At 31.9% G+C, this 24463-nt stretch overlaps 1 protein-coding gene across 1 annotated transcript in view; it reads left to right on the top strand.

Annotated features, from left to right (window-relative positions):
- Positions 1–24463, top strand: part of LOC145323130 (uncharacterized) — an 87324-nt gene that overhangs the window by 43533 nt on the left and 19328 nt on the right. The window contains exons 4-5 of the mRNA XM_080165519.1: positions 23584–23659; positions 24079–24200. Of these exons, the coding sequence (XP_080021645.1) occupies positions 24093–24200 (108 nt within the window). The 5' untranslated portion in view covers positions 23584–23659; positions 24079–24092. The remainder of the gene's footprint in view (positions 1–23583; positions 23660–24078; positions 24201–24463) is intronic.

Raw genomic sequence — 24463 nt, 5'->3', positions numbered from 1 at the left:
AACATTAATGCTTGTAGAGCGTCAGAACTGAATAACCAGAATATTATTGCATAAGTCGAAACAAAACTGTAAGTAAATCTGTTGCAAAACTTCGTAAATTTAGGATACTGTATAAGGACATACTTACATTTTTAGGACTTGATTATACAGATGTTTCGTTAATAAAAGTGTACCTTGTTGAAATAGGAATCAGTATTCCAAAAATCATATGTGGTTGTAACTTTGTGTGTATGTTGTGTACCAGTCTAAGGGCGAATGTGTGTGTGTGTGTGTGTGTAGGAAAAACAGCTTGGAAAGTTTTAGCAGGTATTGAATCTAAATCAGTATTTACAGTATGTACAATTTAAAATTCTGATGCTCGAATAGGAACTTTTAAGGAAACACTGAACAGTTTTTCCTCAGATTTAATATTCCCGAATATCATCTACGTACTTTGTGATTTGAAAATATTTCTGTTTATAATCTAAAAATCTCAATAATAACTTATTTTTCTTACATTATCCCCATCTCTCTTTCTCCTCTCTTTCTCTATCTCCTTCCCTTTTTCTCTTTCTCCCTTTCTCTCTCTCTCTTTCCTTCTCTTCCTCTAACTGCCCCAAAAGTGCATTATTAATTTTGCATCTTCATAAGACGGCTCCAGGGAAAAGGGAAACAGCAATATCAATAAAATTCTAAGTTTTAAAAAAAACTTAAATTACAAAAATAAGAGGTCTACAAAAATTCTATGGATCATTTTACATCTACTACTTACTAAAAACACGGACTAGCTATTTTTTTTAAATCTAAAAAAGTTAGGACATGTTCTTTTCTAAAACTACTTTAATACTAGTTCAAAATATTTCTTGCTTTAGTTAAACTTTAATTCTTTACAATAGTATTAACAATCAACTAATAGAAATATTCAATTATTAAACAATTTTGTTTTTTGGTTAATGCATAATGTCAAACCCTGCGGGGTCCTCGCAACCTAACCCTACTTAATCTTTGTTGATGGTGTCGTTCAATTAATTTGATACCAAAATTCGCCCCTCCCCCCGGAATAGGGTAAAACTCGGAGCTTCAATACAAGGAGTTCTAGGACAATCACATTTATATTAAACTACCACATATTAACCATTATTGAAATTTAAAAATCAGGCCATGATTGAATTATTGCCCATTGTCATATCCCTGTATCCCTGCGGGAGATGTGTAAGATTATTAGGTAATCATTTGGACATAAATACTCCCAAAAATGGAGAGAAAGAGAGAGAGAGAGAGAGAGAGAGAGAGAAAGAGAGAGAGAGAGGGGGAGAGAGAGAGAGAGAGAGAGAGAGAGAGAGAGAGAGAGAGGAGAAATAAGAGAGAGAGAGAGAGAGAGAAAGGAGAAATAAGAGAGATAGATTAGTTTTAGTTTCACATAAACGCTCATAATCTAAAAGTGACTCAATTTTACACATTTTTTTGTGAATTTTGGAACATTTTATGACGACTTAGTTAAATCTTGCGAAAAGTGCAATTCAAAAATATAAGTTGGCAGGTACTGTCTTTAAACCATTGCCAAATTTAACGTGAAAGTTAGTATAAGTGTGCCCAGTAAAATCTCGTAAATGGATTGAACGATATCCAAATCTTTTGGAGGATTTCAAGAAATCAATGGAGTGCTGATCAATGCCCCCCTCCCCCTTCCTTAAGTTAGAAACTAATTGAAAACATGGGAGTTTCGTTACTTAATGGAAGGTTAGGTTAGGTTATTTTAGGTACTGGGATTAGGGCAACCCATATTTAGGCTCCACAGGGGTAGGGAGAAAATTGCCAATACAATCTTATTTTTAATTATTTCAAAAATAAGGGGGTAGTTATTTAGTGCTTATGGTACACTTTGCGAAAAGCACTTAATCAATTGATAACAATGACAATAACAGACGTATATAAACAGCGTTTAATTGTGTAAAAGCTACGTTACTTAAGAATAAAGGCAATACGTTTGAATTCACAGGAACTCCCAGATATGCGTTAAGAATTACGCAATTTTTTAATAATTTATAAATTTGCGTAATTCACAATTGTTCTTAAATCAAATGCAATATATATGAAACAAATTTAATTTTTTCTTTAAAAATTTCAAGTAATATCTTTAAAATGTAGAATGTTTTCTTATTTCATTATTGGAGAACAAACATTTGAACACACGAATTTTCACCGGGAAAAACAGGCCTTCCAAATTAAATTTTATATAGTCCTCTTTACCCCCCCCCCCCCTCACTGGAAGAACAATACCATGAAGAAGTAATACTATTAATACTCTGTATTACTAAATTCATTTCAACAGCCTGACTGTTTCATGATGAATCATAAAGAATTGAGAAGAACAATAACACTCTCTGTAATACTAAATTTAATCAAGTACCCGACTGTTGCATTATAAATCATATAAAGAATCTTCCAAACACACACAATAAGTTTTAAAACTTTGGGTACCAGTGTAATTTAGAGTCCTATATCCTCTTCCTACCTTTAATGATAATACTTTGAAGAATATTAACAATCTGTAATACTAAAATGAATTCAACTACCTGACGTTTGCATGATAAATCATATAAAGAATCTTCAACTCACACACTAAGTTATAAAACTTTGGGTACCAGTGTAATTTAGAGTCCAATATCCCCTACCTCCCTTTAATAACAATACTTTGATAAATAATAACACTCTATAATACTAAAATGAATTCAACAACCTAACTATTGCATGATAAATCATATAAAGAATCCTCCATTCACACACAAACACTCGATGAATGTAAAAAATGAATGGCAATTTATAAAATATTTATCAATGTACTTGTATTACCAGGGAGTGAGGGGACATTGGACTATAAATTTGTGGTCTGGTACCCAAAGTTTTATAACATTGTTGGTCCAAAAACATATGGAACTCCTATTTAATTTTGATAATTTGATTCTTAACTTATAGACCAATAGTTTTAATATAAAAAATGGGTAATCTTTAAGATTTCTTTTTATTTATTGAACAATTTTTAAGTTGCAATTCGAGGCAAGGTAGGTTTTCTTGGGACAAAATATCCTTTCCAGTGAAGTATCTCTTTCAAATTTGAATGTTCATTTGTATTTTTAACCTTTCTGATTGGTCTTAATGTGTTAGGACCAAATCTAACAACATCTCAATATACCTGTCTAACTATCTAAATGTAAGATGATACATTCAATAGATGCATAAAGATTAGATTAACAATCCGACAATAAAATTGATTATAAAGTGTATTCATTTCGGTACGAAAGCAGAGAGAGGGAACAATGAACTGTTTATTACCCTAGTCCCCAAAGTTTTATAATTACGTTTTCTTATTCGTTGGAGTAAAAACTTTGAGAACTCTAAATTTTGATTGATTCATTCATTAAGTTGAGCGTTCCAATGTTTCAACCACTAAGTTATTATACAGAAGGGGTATTTTTTATATCATTATGGGGATGTACATCAATTTATCGGCCATTGTCTTATCCCTTTAGATTCCTGGTTCGAAAGAGTATTTCTAAATATTAATTTTTATTTCAGCTAAAAATAGGGAATTTCTTAGTATAAATATTGTTTGAGCAAAATCTATTGTCCAACATTTTGTTGCATATACAGTATACGTTACAAAAAATGACCGGTCTTTAAAATGGTCTTGCCCCCACTCTAATGAAGTTTTATCCCTATTTTTTGTGTATGTGCTCTTAATATACATGTATGATGGTGTTAGTTGTGGTCAATTAGATCAAAGAACATTTTCTGACATTCAGCAGGCTATAAAAGAAGATATTCAAAATGTCAAAATTCCACTGATTCTGTATTTTAAGTCAATTTTACTTAAGGCGAAAAATCATAAATTTTGAGTTCTCAATACAAACTTTTCGGCCTCTGATCTAATTGACCGCAACAAACACCATCATAAATGTATGAAAAAAAACTTTACCTGCAAGAAATTATTTTTTAAGATAGACAGACGAATTATTGTGTCTGATTGACCATCTAAAGTAATAAATCTATCATCTATTCATAAGATTGCATTTGACCAAGAATAGCGCAGTAATAACAAGCAATCAATATTCTCTTAAATTAGAAAGAACAGTATACTTTAATACAGCAAAGAATAAAAAAAGACAATCTCAATGAAGCTCTTTATAGTGCCTATTAAAAAATGATCTAAAAAACATTCAAATGACTAATGATAAGCCAATACACAGGATAAACTACCAATAGCAGGCCAGTATACATTTTAATTGACCAATTATAAGCCAGTATGACGTCATTTTGTATTGATACTATGAAAAGCTCCAAAAGCAAAGCACAAACTAGCAGGCAAACAAAAATTAACATCATCAAGATTTATTGTCATTTAGAAGTACTTGCGGCTTCGCCGTTGGCATTTAAGGGCTCTGTATTCAAAGCGCCTGAGAGTGATTAGAAAAATGGTTTAAAACTATCACAATACTTTAATTAAAAAATAAATAGCCTAAAACCCTCACAGGACCTATGTAAAGCTTACCTTATAAAAGGAAACCAATCGGTTCCAATTTTGATCTTAAGCTTCAGACATAAGAAAACCCTAAAACTTCATATAATAGGATAAATTTTGAAAATATTAAAACTACCTCGATGATTTTTTTAAAAAAAGTTATTTGATTTTTTGTTTCTTCTTATCGATTTTATTTATATTATCGAAATCCTAAGCTTTTGATGTCTTAATCCTTGTTTAAATTAAAAAGAAATATTTAAGGTGTGTGTTAATTTGTTATATGTCTATCTAGCAAGGAGGGAGGGAACATTGGGAGGTTTATCACACTAGTTTCCAAAGTTTTATAATAACGTTTTATTATTATGCTTTGGTTTAATTTTTATCGGTTGATTCATAAAGTTGATTGTCCAAATGTTTCAAATACTAATTGTAATCTACAGAGGTAAATTTAGCGTATCATCAACGGAGATGTACATCAATTTATTGGCCATTGTCTTATACCTGTCCATCTATGCTCTCTTTATGTAGTTTTATCAAATCTTTCAAGCTAGCAGTGTCAAAACTTTTCAACTAAAATATTTAAACAAAGGATACTTTTGTTTATTATAATTTTAGGATGTACATCAGTTTTTCATCCATTGTATTATCCTTTAAGAACTCGTCAGGAAGCCAGGAGTATGTTCCTGTCATACCTTGGCTCTAAAACAGCAAAAACTTACTTTACATAGCAAGAATTCTCAGACATAAATGGTTGTCTCCTATTGAGCCAGATTGGATTTTGAAAACGAAAATAAAGAAATGAAAATCATAGCAAATAATTAAAAGATATTCTCAACTTTACGTGGCAATATCAAGCTTACATTAGTTTTATTGAAGGTTTACTCGTACCAAAGGAAGCACAAACATGCCCTAATTATAGAACATTTGTGTTCATGGTTGTAGATTATGACAGGGGAAATATTTTCGTCAATTTAGGTTGCCATTTCCCATGTAATTATTGGTCAGGTCTTTCATCTTGTAGGAGGGGATGCTGTAAAACGGGGATTGGGGAATCGTTATTTTTGCCCACTACAAGTTTCACTTTATTAAATTGCATGATAATCTGGTGTAAGATCTAAGTAATAATAAATCCATTTCTGTGTTAGTGAAGATAATAATCATTATATAGAATCAATTAATTAATGTAAGAAATCTGGCACTTTTGAGAGAGAGAGAGAGAGATTGAGAGAGAGGGAGAGAAAGATGGTAAATATCTTTATTTTTCTACTTTAATGAGACAATCAAAATATTATTTCTTGGATGTTGCACCAGATTTTCATTTACTTTGATTTAATAATGCTAGCAGTTGGCTAAAATAAATACCATATTCACATCCATTCTCTTTACCCCCATCCCTTCCTCTACTGGATGAACGAACTGACCAATAAATTATACCCATCATTGAGACAGTTTCTCATAAATGTTTGCAAAAAGACCTGATTTTATTATCAGTTTTAACTAATTATCGAGAGAACAAGGATGACAACATCCATATAAGCGAAGCACTGAAACGGTAGGACAAACGGAAATTAACACCTATACAGTGTCAGAACTGAATAATCAGAATATAAATTTGTATAAGAGTCGAAGCAAAATTGTAAGTAAATTTGTTGAAAAACTGCTTAATATAGAATAATGTTTATAGACATACTTACATTTTTATGACTTGATTATAGAGTTGCTTCGCTTAAAACATTGTACTTTGTTGTCCAAGGAATCACTATACTAAAAATTTGTTGTTAAAAAAGTAAAAAAATCAACATATTTAAAATGGACGTACGGACATTTTGGTAATGATTATAGAGTTGCTACGCTTTCTACATCGTACCTAACTACTAAAGGAATCACCATGCAAAATTTGAAATCGATAGGACAATTATAACATGCCTAAATTAACGAAAAAAGCTATCCGTGACGGATGGACGGACGGACAGACCGACCTTAATTATAGAAAAGCTTCGCTTTTTACTTTTAAAAATTAACACGAAAACCCATAATATAAAGCAATAAGGTTTGTTCTGTCTTAAGCTAAAGATCTCGAAAATTGCTGGTCCAAATGGGTTGTACTTTTTATGGAAGCTTTATAAATGTCTTTGGCAGGATATGAGCTATTTTTCTGGGTTTTTTCCATCATACCCTATGGACTAGAGGCGAAGCAACTTGGCATTAATAAAAAAAACTATATTTGACTGTCCTTATGAATATAGCATTGGCTCTGCTTTTCAGGGAATATCCATGCTGATAAAACCAAAGTTTTAGGCTGTTTTCCTGGTAGAGTCAAATGTTGGGAAGCAGTATAGATTTTCTTTAGGTGTAGTATCCAGGGACAAGGGAAGGCTATTCTGGCAAACAATGCTTAGAGCTAATTTCATAGGTTTCCAGTTAAAACTAGATGATGAGATTAAGCAACTTTTGGCAGGATTTGATAAGAAACTCAAGCATTATTTTATCAGTTTTTGCTTACTTTACTATAAGCCATGCATAAATGATTGTCAGAGATTAGTTCCATGTTCAGTTTTGAGATAGACGAGCAGGAATGAAGCTTTTTACATCTTTTAAATATTTTATCTAAATCATATACTACTCGTAAATTATATGTTAAATAGTGAATAAAATTTATTGGAAATCCCGAGATTTTAATAGACTTGTTGGTCAGACAGGCCTTCCCTTGTCCCTGGTAGTATCCCTTTCTGATTGTTTCTAATTATTCCGACATTGACACTTGGCTGATACCATTATTATTCTCATGTATTTTTCGGTGTAGTAAGGGGGGGGGTTCAGAAATTAATACCCCCCCCCCCCCCCCAGTACCCTCACAAGGATCATAGAAAATAAACGAAGTAAAGGGTTTCGTCGTACTTTCACAGTAGCTTTTGATAGGTTATTTTAGGATTGGTAAATAATAATTATTGACCCGCAGGGTTAGAGCCCCCGTAAGAGCTAGAAATACGAGATTAGCTACTGTGAAAATACGACGATTTCTTTGATCCCAATTCCTTGAGGGGTACGGGGGGGGGGTAGTGTTAGTTTTTTATATACCCCTCTTACTATGTTCCCAATATTACATGAAAATAATTGATATAAAACTTAGTTTTAAAAACGTTTATCTTTAGAGGAAAGTTTTTTTTGTCACTTTTATACTTTTTTATATATATGAAATATAATTACTTCTTGATATTGATTTTCTCAGCTACTATTTGAGTTAGATTTAAAAACAGAATGGTCAAAAAAATTTATTATCAAAAATATAATAATCATATTTCCAGTATGATTTCCAATCCGATTAATATCCGCTGGATTAAAACCAGTTCTAAAAAATGTCTATAATACAATGGGATACAAGATTTTTCAGTTTGGCATATACATATCTGTCAAACATATTTATTTACAAAGCACATTGCTCTGTATTTATTGCAACAACTTATTCTGGTTGCGCTGCTTATGAACTTAGTAATCCTTGTTATTTCTTGTTTATTAATAAAGAATATAAGAGGGGAATATGACAATTATACTTCGTAGAAAAAGATAATGAGCTATTTATTTATTATTTTTATTATTATTATGTGGTCGGGAAAAAAATTTAATTATACATTATTGTCAACCAACCTCTCTTTCTATATTATATGTAGATGATATTAATTATATCAAATTTTTTCTTATTTTTTTTACATCAAATACGAATACATCCAAGAGCAGCGAAGTTTTTTTTAATATTTTAACTTAAAAGGATACAACGAAAGAAAGAGAGAGAGACACACAGAACACAGAGAGAGAGAGAGAGAGAGAGAGAGAGAGAGAGAGAGAGAGAGAAAGAAAGAAAGAAAGAAAGGAGAGAGAGAGAACCGATTAGAGAGCAGCTTAACAGAAGAAAGAACACAGAAGGACAGACACGATGACTCATTAAGTAGCGTTCCAACTTAAAGGAAAAGTTTTTAAAAAAGAAATATAATTCTACTCAGCTGTTATTAGAGTTAGAAGTCTTAAATGCTGTTTTGTAAATTCCACTTAATCTATGAGCATCTGCTGGTTCGTTGGAATCTTTAATTTCTCTATCGAAAATTAAAAATAGACGAATTTTTTTAAAAGCGAAGCTTTTCTATAATTAGGGTCGGTCCGTCCGTCCGTACGTCCGTCCGTCCGTCCGTCCGTACGTCCGTCCGAGATAGATAGCTTTTATTCGTTAATTTAGGCATGTTAGAATTGTCCTATCGATTTCAAACTTTGCATGATGATTCCTGTAGTAGTTGGGTACGATTTAGAAAGCGTAGCAACTCTATAATCATTACCAGAATGTCCGTACGTCCATTTTAAACATGTTGATTTTTCTACTTTTTTAACAACAAATTTTCAAGTGTTTTAATTATCCGTTTGATCTAATTTTTGGTATATTGATTCCTGGGACAACAAAGAACAATATTATAAGCGAAGCAACTCTATAATCAAGTCCAAAAATGTAAGTATGTCCATAAACATTATCCTGTTTTTAAGCAGTTTTTCAACAAATTTACCTACAATTTTGATTCAATATTTATACATTTATGTTCCGATTTTTAAGTTCAGATACTATACAAGTGTTAATGTCCGTTTGTACTACCGTTTCAGTGCTTCGCTTTTATGGATGTTGTCATCCTTGTTTATTATTATTTCTTTTCACAGGAAAATTGAATTTTATAGCGGAAACATAACTTTTTGTTACATATTTATAGATATTTTTTTATTCATTCGCTACTTTTGGATGTTCTAATCCTTGTTAACTTTTAGCAGAAACATATTTCATACTCTTATATTTCTAACTAGAAGCTGCGCCCCATCAAGCGGCTCTATATTTGAAGTGATTTGGAAGGGTAGAAAATAGCCTAAAACTTTCCGCATATTTCTTTATAAAAATATAATAGCCTAAAACCATCCATTACTGTACAGACCACATAGATTCAGCGGTTAGCGAGATCCTTCAAAAAAAGAATACTTCTTTATGTAAAAGGATTTTCTTCAATAAATGAAAAATATTTTTGTTGATTTATTTAAACATCTTTTCTTACTCTGTGATATATTTGAAATTATCAACTCTGTTGAAAGGTAATGTAAATATTTACAAAATCATATTCAAAACAAGTACATTATACATTATGGGTTAGTGCAACTGTAATTATTTTTGAAATTGTTTATATTATTATTGATTTAATAATGGGTAAAATACAGCAATTGATACTAGTTTTGGAAGATGATTAAAGTCCCTCCACAAATTATGACGTCATGCGAAAGAATAACCAATGAGAGGCCAGCATAAATTTTATCATTTGTCAATTACAGTGCATACTGGCCTCTCATTGGCTATTCTAACATATGACGTCATGATCTGTGGAGGGAATTTAAAAATCTTCCTAGTTTTGTTGTTATTAGGTCAAACATTCCACAACAGTATTAAAATTACAATTGGTTTCGAAGAGGGAGAGTGTAAGAAATATTCTAAAACCATCCCAATATACTTTAGATTATAAATAAAAAAGCCTAAAACCATCCCAGGAGCCATATAAAGTTTCCCGACAATTAAGGACACAAATTGTTCAGTCACTATCAGGATCTTACAAAAAAAATTTATACATATAGTATTGTTATTAGAAAATAAAGAAAAATAGTTAGTTATAGAGTAGCTCTGAATAATTTTGATTTACAGACGTTTATATATAAAACGTCATTAAAAATGTGACTTTCCTTACCATGTGAATGCAATTACAGCAGGGATCCTAAGGGATAAGACAATGGACGATATATTGTTGTATACCCCTATTATGATCAACAAAATTACCCCCTCTTGTATGTAAAAAGTTGGTTGAAAAGTTTTGACACTTAGTTAGTTTGAAACTAACAAACAACAATTCATTCAGTTCCCAAAGTTTTTATCTAACGAATAAGAAAACTTGTAGAATAAATTTATTAGTATATTTTCCTTCATTTTTTTTACTTTTAAAAATAGCTACGCTTTTTAGAAAATTTTACTTTTCTGTTTTGTTTTTAAATATTTATTAGTAAAATATGATATTTAGAATTATATATTTGTAAACATCTTTACAGGTCAGCTAAATTCTAGTTTCCGATTGTGCACATAGTACCCACATCCTATCTCAATATTTACTATTAGCTAAAAAAGCTTCAAACTTCCAAAAAAAATCTAAATTTGAAAAATTAAATTTTGAATGTATAATGGATAAATTGTTTATACATTATATCGCTTTTCCCTTTGACCGGAGTAGCTGAAAATAGCTTTTGCAATAGTTGAGTTATCTGTTGTACAACTTTGTAAATTAGGGAAGAAATAGGCAATCAATTTTCAGTCCATCTCTTTACATGTTTTATAAGGTTAGACATCAATTCCGTACAATTGCCATATTTTCATATCATCGCCTCTCTAAACTGTTGACATTCTATCGATTCGCAATTTATGGGTTCATGTCTACTTTAATGCTTTAATATAAACTAGCGGCTACGCCCCTAGAGGCCTCTAGGGGCCCTTTAGGCTGAGGAGGAAGTCGACCCTTCCACTTTCAATTGTAGTTTTTAAAAGAAAAATTAAATAAAAAATGAGCGTTTTTTCTTGGTGCTATTTCTCTTGGGTAATGGTAATGATATCCTCCCTCAAAATAGTTATAATCCTTCCCAGGCTAAGATTTTTAAAAGCGAAGATCTTATTAAACAATAGGCCAAATCCCATAAAATTCCTTAAAATAGCCTAGAACTTTCCTGTATATCTATCTATCTAAGAAAGATAGAAAAAGACAAAGAAAATTACATTTATAGCCTTAAACCATCTTAGGAACTATAATAATCTTTACTGTAAAGGAGAACCATATTGGTTCAGTGGTTGGAGAGATCCTCCTCTACAGACAAAAAAAGCTTACTACTTTATATAATAGGTTATCGGAATTGAACACTCTTCTTTTTTTAAAGGTTACATACTATTATACAATTTATATTTTCTTAAAAATTATAGGGATTTGTCGTCTGATGAAAATATTATACTTGGGTTGGAATTTGTTAGAGGCGATTTATATTGAGAGGGTTAAAATAACCTTCCTCAAAATAGATGTAAACCTGGCCTATAGCTTCACTGAAAGTAAAAACCAAATTGGTCCAGCGGTTACGAGATCTTAACTACAAACAGACAGATATGCTACTTTTATATGAAGACCAATTTCCTTTTTTTTATAAAATTTATTTGTTAAAGGATTTTTTCTTTGATTAAACAATCCTTTTTATGCATTGAATTTATTAATATTTTATTTTCTCAATATGTTTAACCAAATAGCCTTTTACATTTATTGGAAATCTACATCAAAATGTTATTCTTTCCTACATTAATAAACCATTGCATTGTTTATCAGAAACTCAGGGAGAAAGAGAGGGGACAATGGATCTAAAATTCATATTTTTGACAGTCTTGGACTTTGGGTACAAGAACACAGGCAACTTTTATTATTTTGCCAAATTTCAAAGACTTTTGGTACCAGCGCAAAGAATGCCGCTAAAACAATTATTCCAAAGCAGACGACTCTTACTGAACTAACCAATACAAATACTAGCAGACAATTTGAAGAAAAAAATTCAAAACAAGTTTATTTTGGATTTTAAACAAAATAGTTTTCTTCTGAGAATGGGTGGGATAAACCAGAAATTCTACTGTGATACTTCTGTAACTATCCATTCTAATCAACCCCTTGTCGAATATGAGAACAACCCCCAATTATGGTATTATTTTAAGAAACAGCCAGTACTAAGGTCATACCTTTTATGATAAATTACAGACTATTCACAGGAAAATAAGACAGGATAACCTAATGTTAAATACTTTTCTTTCAGTGTTTAATAATTTCTTATTTTACAAATCTAATAAAGATTGCAATATCTAAATTTTTGGAATTTTCCAGATATATCTGGTTTTGAAGATATTGAGTTAGAACTCTAAAATTGAATTAATTGCTCATTGTACCCTCCTTTACTCCCTGCAGAAACTGCTGATGTTGTGTTAAGTGTGATAACAATTATATAATGATGTAGGGGAATGCCTTCGGTTGACCATGCCCCTCCCCCCCCCCCCCCAAAAAAAATACGTCAATTCTGACGTAGGGGGTGTGTGGACAAAATCTAAATAAACTTTATTTCATTTTTGGGGTTAAAAATGGTTTCATAAGGTTGGGATGGGATAGTACTTCGGACATGCATATGTAACTCCAGAGTTTTTTTTGAGGGGGGGGGAATCTATACATTACCCTCACTTTTTTTAAAGATAAATTGAAAACCAACTTCTACACATCAAATTTACACATGACGTACATTAATGAGTCAATCAGTGAGAAAAAAAGGAAAATTTTTGAATCTTCCTCAATGCTATATGATCTAATGTAAGTCGTGATAAATGAGGAAAAATAAAACAACACTAACAGATGGACGAACAAACATGTCTTATTATGGAGATGCTACGCATTAAAACTGTATGGTTGTACCTCCATGGTGTATGGCCTAATGATAATGTAGGTCATTATGCTAAATAGCGCGCACATAAAAAACCAAGAATAACATGAGCTTTTTATGTAGGTAGGAATACAATGTAGCTAAAATGTGAGTTTATAAGATATTTCTATTCAAATTCGCTAATCCATATATTAAAGTAACATGATATTTGTTGGTCTGTATGTCTTTTTGTGCAGAAGGATCTCGCTAACCGATGAACCGATATGGTTCTCCTTTACAGTGTAGCTTCTCATAGGTCCTCGGAACGTTTATAGCTTTATGAGGGGGGGGGGTACCACCACCTTACTTAGAAAAATTGGCAAAGGCTGCCTAGCAGATATTTTTAGAAAATAGCTAAAATATAGATAAAACTAACACCATCTAGTTGCGAAAAAAAATATTTTTGGTAAACAACTGATTTTAACATAGATTTAAAAGAAAATGTTTTAGGTGCAACTAGAGGCCTCTAGTGGTGTAGCAGTTTTTCATTGACAACACCTACCTTTTTTCTTATACCTCCTTAATCAATTTGTGGCAATTTTTCTTACAAATTAAATTATTAATTTTTTGTGACAGGAAATGTTCTATTATGAAAACTCTGCTAAAATGAAATCACACTTGTCACTGCACCCTATTTAGGAGCGTAAGCACAATCTATAATTTTACATGGATAAGGATATTACACTCAAAGAAACTTTAGCATTGTAACCAAAACTTCTTTGCGATGCAGAAAAACTGTAAAAATTTTGATTAAGTCTCATTTGAAAGCCTCAAAATTGAAAGCAAAATTTGGTTTCTTTAAGTACATTGTTCTCTTTTTTATTTTAAACTTGAAAATAAAAAAATTTATAAAATATTTTAGAAATTGTTATGATCGTAGATTCATTTAAAAAGCAAAACTTAAATTTCCATCATTGACGCAGTAATGACAATTGCAATGAAAAGCTTACATTTTGGTCATTGCATTTTGTTTGAAAAAAAAATGTAATTGAAATTATTCTTGTAAAATTTGGCCCTATTTTTTTATGGTTTAGGGGTTTGGTAAATATGCAAGTATGTGAACTGTAACGTCCCGTAATTTTATGCTACATTTATTTAACATTAAACTATATAAGTCACATTTATATCAAATTAACATGATCTCTGTGTGTCTCTCTGTTTGGATGGATAAGGCTAACCACTGAACCGATATGGTTCTCATTTAAAGTGTAGCTCCTCAAACCCGCCCCAAAATTTTCTTTTTCTGTTAGAAACTAAAAGAGAAAATGGGTTGGTCATAATTATTTCTACGCCATCTCAAGTGTCCCTAGAGTCCTCCAGGGGCGTAGCCTGTAGTTTATATTAAGCCAATAATACTAACCATTTTCTTTTCTTGCCTAACGCCATTTGTTATTATTTTCTTATATTATTTTTTTCGCCTTGATCCTTTATTTATATTCTAACTAAAACATTATTAAAATATGACAGTCCCTTGCTTCCCCCTCAGCCTCTATGTGCTTTACTCTCCCACTTTTAATATTTAATTGAAGATTTTTGAAGACTGAGAGGATTTTTTATAAAGGCCATATCTTGGGAAGCCTGGTGAAAAAGAATAACTTTGTTTGACTGTTTGGCGTACAAATCAAAATGAAAAAATACTTTGCTTTTTTAAATTGAATAAAATGTATTTACAATAATTCTAAATTAAAATTGGCTTAGATATATAAATGTCCAAATTCTTGGCTTCTATTTATCTTTTATAGTTTCCTAAAATGTGCTTTAAGTAATGAAGCTACTCTATAATTTTAATTGTTTGTCCTTACGTCTGTCCATCTATCCGTCTTTTCGCAAGTTGCAGTCACGGTGACTTGTTTTTCTCTGCTGTTTGCCTGGCTATTTTACAAAAGCAATGCATTTCTACAATATAAGTTGTTTGTCTGTCTGTTCTGCACAATGCTCTACAAGATTTATTCTTTTGATATTTATACAGAGTTACAACTTCTTGACAATTCTTATTGGGGGGAGATTTGTGGCGAGATTGTTTTATCTGCAATTGTCATCTCCCTTCATGTATAGTCTTATACAATAGATATTTAATCACAAACTCACACCCAATATATACAGGGCAGGGAGGGGACATTGGATTTTAAATTACGCTGGTACCCAAAACAAGCTTTCTTATTTGTTTTGTTAAAAAATTTGGGGACTTTATTCAAATCTTAATTTGTTGGAGCATACACATATTACCCACTCTTTTTAACCAATGACTTTAATCTTCACTAGCGGCTACGCCCTGTAGAGGCCTCTAGTAGCACTTTAAATGTTTGGTGTTTTAGGAAAATAATACGATACCTTGCAATGTTGCGAATGAGTCTCTATCAAATTGCTACAATATTTTGCAATGTTACGTAGGAGTCTCTATTCGAGGAATTTCGATTTATTGTGATTTCTCTTGGGAGGGTGGTGGTACCCTCCCCCAAAATAGTAATAAACCTTCCCGGGACCTATGAGAAACTACCCTGTTAAGAAGAACCCGATCGGTTCAGCGGTTAGCGAGATCCTTCGGTACAAACACACAGACACACAAACACACAGACAAACACACAAACACATAGACAAACAGACATCCTGTTACTTTAGTGTAAGGATTAGTGGTAATTTTGTTTAATAGCATTTCCTTAATTTATCACCATCGTCTTATCCCTTAAAATCCCTGCACACACACACACACACACACACCCTCACAACACTGCACTGTACACATTCTAGATAAGATCATATATTTCAGGGATATATCAACTCAAGATTATCCATTCTTCCAAAATAAAACGCAATAAATTATCCACTTGAAAATGACTTTATATTTAATGCAAGGCTTTTTTCGGGAATAGTCCCTTTCGTGGCAACGACCCTTAAGGAGCGATTATTCGTATTTTTAAAATGGCTTTTTATAGGTTATTTTAGGTTAGGTTATATTGGGTTAGGGTATTGCCCCCACAGAGTTAGGTAATTGGTCCCGCAGGGTTAGAGCCCCCCGAAGAAGGGGCTAGAAATAGGAGAAAACCTACTGTGAAAAATACGAAGAATTGCCTCTTAAGGTGCGTTGCCCCTTTTTTCTAACTTTAGACTTTAGACTTACGTTATTAGAACAGTCAGCTATTATAGCAGTTATTTAATTTTGTATAGTCAACATAATTAGGGCCATTAGGAGAACGTTATAGAACGATAACATGACGTCAGCCATGACAACTTTAATAACTGTTATCATTAATTGTAAAAATAATAATGACATTAAGATAACAACATATTGATATTTTGCAAGTTATAAAAACTTTGAATTAATACCAAAATAATTTACTTTAAAAATGTCAATACCTTAACGGTAATGTTGGCCATGGCCAGTTTATCTTGCATTGTCCTATCCCTGTAGCCCTGGGACGAACCGAGATGTTGTTATTCAAAAGATGCATTCGTCCATTATGAGATTTCCATGTATGGAGTATACCTCGGATAAGGACGTACAGACCATAATGCTAAACTTTTAAAATAGCGAAGCTATGGTAATCTACAATCTTTAATATTGGTTGGATGTTTGAATATTAGACTTTAATGTTTGGTGCACAGACTTACATACCATCATAGAAGTACGGGGGTAATGGGGTGTTTACCCCCATTTTCTACATTTAACCTCCATTAAAATTGTAGAATATACATATAATTTATCTTCTCAAACCTGTAATACGTCTCATTTTACCCCTTCAAATAAAAAGCTTGGACGTCTTTGCACACCATAATGCTTATATTTAGAGAAGCGAAGCAATGCTATTATATAATTTTTTGATGTTGTTGCACTAATATACACACATTCATAATTTAACAATATTGTATGCACATTGTATTAGTGCATGTTGTTGCACTAATATACACATATTCATAATTTAACAATATTGTATGCACATTGTATTAGTGCATGTTGTTGCACTAATATACACATTCACAATTTAACAATATTGTATGCACATTGTATAGTGCATGTTGTTGCACTAATATACACATTCACAATTTAACAATATTGTATGCACATTGCACTAATATACACACATTCATAATTTAACAATATTGTATGCACATTGTATTAGTGCATGTTGTTGCACTAATATACACACATTCATAATTTAACAATATTGTATGTACATTGTATTAGTGCATGTTGTTGCACTAATAGACACACATTCATAATTTAACAATATTGTATGTACATTGTATTAGTGCATGTTGTTGCACTAATATACACACATTCATAATTTAACAATATTGTATGCACATTGCATTAGTGCATGTTGTTGCACTAATAGACACACATTCATAATTTAACAATATTGTATGTACATTGTATTACTGCATGTTGTTGCACTAATATACACATATTCATAATTTAACAATATTGTATTTACATTGTATTAGTGCATGTTGTTGCACTAATATACACACATTCATAATTTAACACTATTGTATGCACATTGTATTAGTGCATGTTCTTGCACTAATAGACACACATTCATAATTTAACAATATTGTATGTACATTGTATTAGTGCATGTTGTTGCACTGAAATACACACATTCATAATTTAACAATATTGTATGCACATTATATTAGTGCATATTGTTGCACTAATATACACACATTCATAATTTAACAATATTGTATGAACATTGTATTAGTGCATGTTGTTGCACTAATATACACACATTCATAATATAACAATATTGTATGTACATTGTATTGGTGCATGTTGTTGCACTAATATACACACATTCATAATTTAACAATATTGTATGTACATTGTATTGGTGCATGTTGTTGCACTAATATACAAACATTCATTATTTAACACTATTGTATGCACATTGTATTAGTGCATGTTCTTGCACTAATATACACACATTCATAATTTAACAATATTGTATGTAAATTGTATTAGTGCATTTTGTTGCACTAATATACACACATTTATGATTAAACACTATTGTATGCACATTGTATTAGTGCATGTTCTTGCACTAATATACACATATTCATAATTTAACAATATTGTATGTACATTGTATTAGTGCATGTTGTTGCACTAATATACACACATTCATAATTTAACAACATTACAATAGACTTTTTTACAAATCGCCACATGTTCTAAGATTTGTTTATTCAAACTGTTTGCCGTTGTGTTACTTTAGATCCCATGAATGGCTTTAATTGATATTATTATCCTTGTGGACAATTATAGCAGATGCATTTTTTTAACAAACTGACCTTTTTTATCATCAAATAGCTTTGATTAATTTTAAAAACCAGTGTCACAAGGGCAGGGGCGTCCAAGCTTTTTTATTTGGGGTGGGTACAATTTTTTCAAGGGAAATGGTAAAATGGCGCGCGAAGCGCGCTGCAAATTTTTTTACCCCTCCCAAAATTTTTACCCGGGGGTAAAATTTGATTGGGGGGGAGGGGGTAATTACCCCTTCTCAAATCTAATTATAAAATAATATTAAATATGTAGTATTAAAAATGCGCGCAAAGCGCGCCAAATTTTTTTGTTGTAAAGGAGGAGGGGTTAATTACCCCCTCCTAAATGGTTGGGGGTGCATATTGCACCCCCAAGGTAGGGGTAAATTTTAAATGGGGGGGGGGGGGGGTTCAAATAAAAAAAAAATTGTTTGTGGGGGAGGGGGGGGGGGGTTATCACCCCTTTATCCCCTCCCCCCTTGGACGTCCTTGCACAAGGGTATTGCAATTAATTTGCTACTGTATGTATAGAATCAAGATTTTAACAAGTCTGTAAGATAAGAATGATATTTATGTGTCCCCAACATAATGATGGCTCCAAAAGGGGTTTGATACAATAATGGATTTATTATTACTTGGATATTAAACCAGATTATCGTGTACTCTAATAAAGTGAAACTTGTAGCTGGCTAAAATAACAGCTTCCTACCTACTCCTTCCCCTACTACTAGACGAACGAATTGGCCAATAAGTGACGTCATTGTTAGCAAGCTAAATTGACGACTTTTTTCCCATGTCATAATATCCACGTACATTCTTTATCCATTTCTCCAATGATATTAGTTCGAATTCACAGTCCTAAATCTTTGACAAGGAAAATCCATATCCAAAAAATTATACTAAAATTGTATTTTATAATGGACAAAAACAAACAGACAAGATAAGCCAATCAAAGTGTTGGTTGTCTGTAGGATATTAACTAAATAACAAATTCATTGACTACACAAGATCGACAAAGACCAAATTGCTGCAAAATTGTGTTAAAAATCATCCATGTGACGTCATAAAAATGAGGGATTATCCATCTCTTTTTTAGGTGTTTTCTTTCCCACTTCTCTCCTCATCTCCCTCAATTTTGCATCAATTTGGTCTTTGTCCACAAGATCTTGTCTAAGTGGATGCTGTGAGTATTGGTTTAAAAAATATGACGTAACAAAAAAAATTAGCCAATGAGAGGGATCAGTAATATTTGACATAAAATCACTTCACATAAATTCATTTCACATAAAACATTTGACATAAAGTATCATTTGACATAAACTCATTTGACATAAAGGTACATTTGACATAAAAACGTTTCACATAAACTCATTTGGCATAAAGGTACATTTGGCATAAAGATACATTTCATATAAAGGTATACTTGACATAAAGGTACATTTCACATAAAGGTACATTTCACATAAAGGTACACTTGACATAAAGGTACATTTCACATAAAGGTACCCCGAGCATGGCAACCGGTGAACAGAATCTCAGTTCTGCACCACAAGCCTCGCACGACTGAAGTTCCCATGTCTATACAGTCATATTTATATGAAAATACTTTTAGAAGATTTTTGAATTTTTTTTGAAGTTTTTCTTTTAATAATAAATAAAAATTTCTAAAATCTTTAAAAAAAAATGGAAAATCTTCAAAAAAAATTCAAAAATCTTCTAAAAATATTTTCATATAAATATGACTGTATAGACATGGGAACTTCAGTTGTGCGAGGCTTGTGGTGCAGAACTGAGATTCTGTTCACCGGTTGCCATGCTCGGGGAAAAAAATGACAACCTCGGGTAGACTTTGAAATGTATCTTTATGTGAAACGTTTTATGCTAAGTGTACCTTTATGTCAAATGTACCTTTATGCCAAGTGTACCTTTATGTCAAACGTACCTTTATGTCAAATGTACCTTTATATCATATGTACCTTTATGTCAAATGTATCTTTATGTGAAACGTTTTTATGTGAAGTGTACCTTTATGGCAAATGTACCTTTATGGCAAATGTTTTTATGTCAAATGTACCTTTATGTGAAGTGATTTTATGTCAAATGTTTTATGTGAAATGAATTTATGTTAAATGATATTATGTCAAATATTACTGATCCAATGAGAGGCCGTTATTGACCAATGGCGGCATGCGTAGTGGACTCTCATTGGCTAATTTTTTTTGTTACGTCATATTTTTTAAACCAATACTCACAGCATCGTCTAAGTGCTTAACAAAATAACCCTGTGTTAAAGGAACCACCTTGGGTTTATACCAGTTGATTGATTCAAATAATCCATGTCAGTAAAGTACAAATATCAACAAAAGTAGATGGACGGACAGACGGACATACTTTACTAAAGTACAGAGTTGCAGCACTACAAATAATTGCATGGGTACTTTTAGAATGGCCTATGATAATCCCTAATACCCCTCCATTCAAATCCAGGGAAGTAACGGACAATGCAATGGTAGAAAAATAAATACACATCTCTTTGTTACTTCATTATAGTAAAACACTAGAAGGAGAAAAGGTCAAATATCTGTATCTCCCCATTGCAACCACCTTGTGCAACCTTTCTATTGGGTCATTGAAAATCAACCAAATATTAACACAGACAAGTAGCAGAAAATAATTTAAAAGCAGACGAAAGATGTCTTTGAAAAAGGAATGGAGGTAGTTGTCTGTATATAATCTATACTATAGATCTGTTGTTACTTCATATTCACAATCTATAAAAGGACAAATCTTACAGATAAGATTCTGGAGAAGATTAATTAATCCTCCATTGTCCTATCCCTGTAGCCCTGATCCAAACCTTTTGAATCAAAGGTCATTATTCACTTGCATATCTTGAACTGGTAAACGCAGGGAGGGAGGGGACTGCAATTTGTATCAGTACCCAAAGTTTTTTATTTGTTAGTCAAAAACATAAGGTACTTCAATTTAATTTTAATTGGTTGGTTTCAAAGTCACAGTGTCAAAAACGTTCAGCTAATAATCTAAATTTAATGACAGGGGAATCCAAGCTTTTTCATTTGGGGGGGGGGGGGTGAGTAAAAATTTAAAAATAAAAATTTTGGGCTTATTTTGGGGGGAGTAATCCTTATATCATAGAGGTATTTCTTTTTTAATTGGGGGGGGGGGGAAATTGAAAATCCAGAATTTTGGGGGTTCCTACATCTTTGTTTAAGGAAGTAGTAATTTTATTGATCATCATTGTGTAAGAACATAAATTTATCGTCGATTGTCTTATCCCTTAAAATCCCTGGGTAAACGTATCTTTGCACAGGGATAGGTTCTTAAAAGAAAATGCCGCGTTTTTTCGACATTTTTTACGCTATGAATAACAAGCGCGGCATTCGCAAAATCTAAACAGAGTATACAACTTAAGAATTCAAAATTTTAAAATTAATATTTTAGCAATTTGTCTAATATAGCTCTAAAAAGATAAATTAATTAATATGCAGCAAAAATGGATTTAAGATAATTTGTTTTTCTTTTATAAAGGCTGTATCAACAAAAGCGAAATAATTTAATAAATAGTTGTATACTCTGTATAGATTTCGCGAATGCCGCGCTTGTTATTCATAGCGTAAAGAATGTCGAAAAAACGCAGCATTATCTTTTAAGAACCCATCTCCGGTGCTGTTACATTAACCAAAACAAAAAGTACATTCATCTCATCATCAATTAATCAATCCTAATGTAAAAATAACAGAATGTCTGTATCGAAGGATCTCGCTAACCACTGAACCGATTGTTCGAAGCTTCTTACAGGTCAATGTAAGGTTTAAACCGATTTTAGGGGAAGGGTACCTCAAACCTCTCCAGAGAAAAATAACCCCTAAAAAATAGTAAGAAATCAGATAACTTTAATATTTTTTTCTTCCCTTTCTTATTACCAATTAGATTTTATAAAAAGCTTTTTGTAACTTGATTTTAGGCTAACTAAATGCTAATTAGTAAAGCATGTGTCTATCTTTTTTCTTATGTAAAAACAATCAATAAACCTCTAATTACACTGTTTATAAGCCAATGCATTCCCTTTATTCTTATCCGCAGATATATATGAATTACAATAGCTTCGAAACTGATTAACATCCGCTGGAATAAAACCGGTTCCGAACAATACTGAAAAATCATGTATAGCATCGAATTACAAACCTTTTCCACGAATATTAAAATCATATGATTAATACTACTTGAGGCTAACACATTGGTTTCAATCTTATATTTTTTTATTATAGTATCCGTAGAAAGCTGTCTATAATGCGATGCAATAATAACTATTAATTAATATGAAGTGGCTGGAGCTATACTTGAAAACAAAACCTCTCCGACAGCGTTATGCAAAGTATTCATCTGTGCATCATCAAAAAAAGTTCGCGAAAAGTTTATAAAAAGACATTTCTAGAAGAGTATTTGGGTGTGCCTTTAATTCCACATATTATCACACTGCAATTGTTTACAATAGCAAAAAAATAAAGCGGATGTCTACGATGATTAGGTATCTTAAGGGATAAGACAATGGTCGATAATATATTGTACATCAACAAGGATGATGAACATATTCTCCAAATCTAAAAAAAAAAATTATCATTTGAAAAGTTTGGACCTTGCTGTAGTTAAAACCAACCATAAAATATATATTAAAAGTACCGACAGTTTTTAGATCACGTATTCAAAAAACTTTGGGTACCAGTACAATTCACAGTCCAATGTCCAATGCTGTTGTAATGATGGGCGGTTGTGGAATTGATGACACACCCAATTTTTACTCAACCTTTTCTATGTAAAGAAGAATTGATTCTTTAGAATTTGCTGACACATCCCAAAGTTTTCAGTAAATATTTAGTTCAAAATAACTTATACAAATAAAGAATAAAAATATAGATTTACTTTATAGACTAGCATTTTTTATGAAATGCAAGTTACTTTTTGTGTATCTGAATTAAAGCTTCTATTTAATTGTTGTTAAATTGAGTTATATGCTAGACTTTTGATATGTTTCTTTTTAATTAACCAAATCTATTTTTCAAAAATTAAATCCCTTTGCTCATTTCTGTTTATGAATAAAAAATTTACTCGCTAGGTTGCGTGATGATATTTATAAAAATATATAAAATACATGTAAGTTTAAGAACATAAACAATGCTGTTTTTACGTTAGATATACTTTTCCGCTCTAAATAGATATTTTATTATATCCTTGATTTTCCATTGATCATTTTGTTTCAGACTGTGCATGGTACGGATATTCCAACAATTAGAGAACTGTCAATTCCAAGTTTGGATTCTTCACACTTTTTACAAGGTACTAGCAAATACTTCCTAGAGAACTGAAGGGCACTTAATTGAAGAGGGGCCAAGGAGGGTGGACCTCTTATTTTAAATTTTAGTTTTAAAAATAAAAGGAGGGGTGTAATTTTTAAATTTATTGTGGTACCCACTCCAAAATAGTTAGGTATAAACCGTCACACTTTTTAAAAGGTACTTGCGACTACGCCCCTTGAGAATTCAATTGGGGGGAGGGGGTGGAGGGAAAGCGATGTCGAACCTCCAATCTTTATTTTAGGTTTTGAAATATAAGGCATTTTTTCTAGGAGTGATTTCTCTTGTGAGGGTGGTGGCATTCTCCCAATATAGTTATTCATGGACATCACAGAACTAACATAAAAACGTAACACTTTTCCAAACCAGTTAAGTGAGGAAAAAATATTTCTCTTATGATAGGTGATGCCGATGGTATGAAATCTGAAACGAAAATGGCTGCAGAAACAATCAGTCCTGATGCAAAAACCGGTTCTGACATACATGCAATAAATACTGTACCTGATAATAGTCAAAACAACAAGGTAAAGTCAACATAGAAGAATTCATTTCGTAACATTTTAGAAAGTGTGGTATAAAAATACTAGTTTCTTTAATCTAACTTTAGACCCCGGCAAAATAAATAAAGCAGATCTTAACTAAGTAGATTAGACCAGTATAAACACAAGAAACGAATTATTTAGTCTCATAACCCATCTGAGGTTTATAAATCTATTCCTGTCAATGTTTATGCACTTTTCTTAATGTCAAACTCTTTGATTACATGACCTCATAAAAAGCAGTTGTA

Source organism: Acartia tonsa, chromosome 6 (genome assembly GCF_053477335.1).
Source record: "Acartia tonsa isolate MP-2025a chromosome 6, ASM5347733v1, whole genome shotgun sequence".
NCBI lineage: Eukaryota > Metazoa > Arthropoda > Copepoda > Calanoida > Acartiidae > Acartia > Acartia tonsa.
The sequence above is the reverse complement of the archived record's forward strand: the minus strand, read 5'-3'. Positions and strand labels throughout refer to the sequence as shown.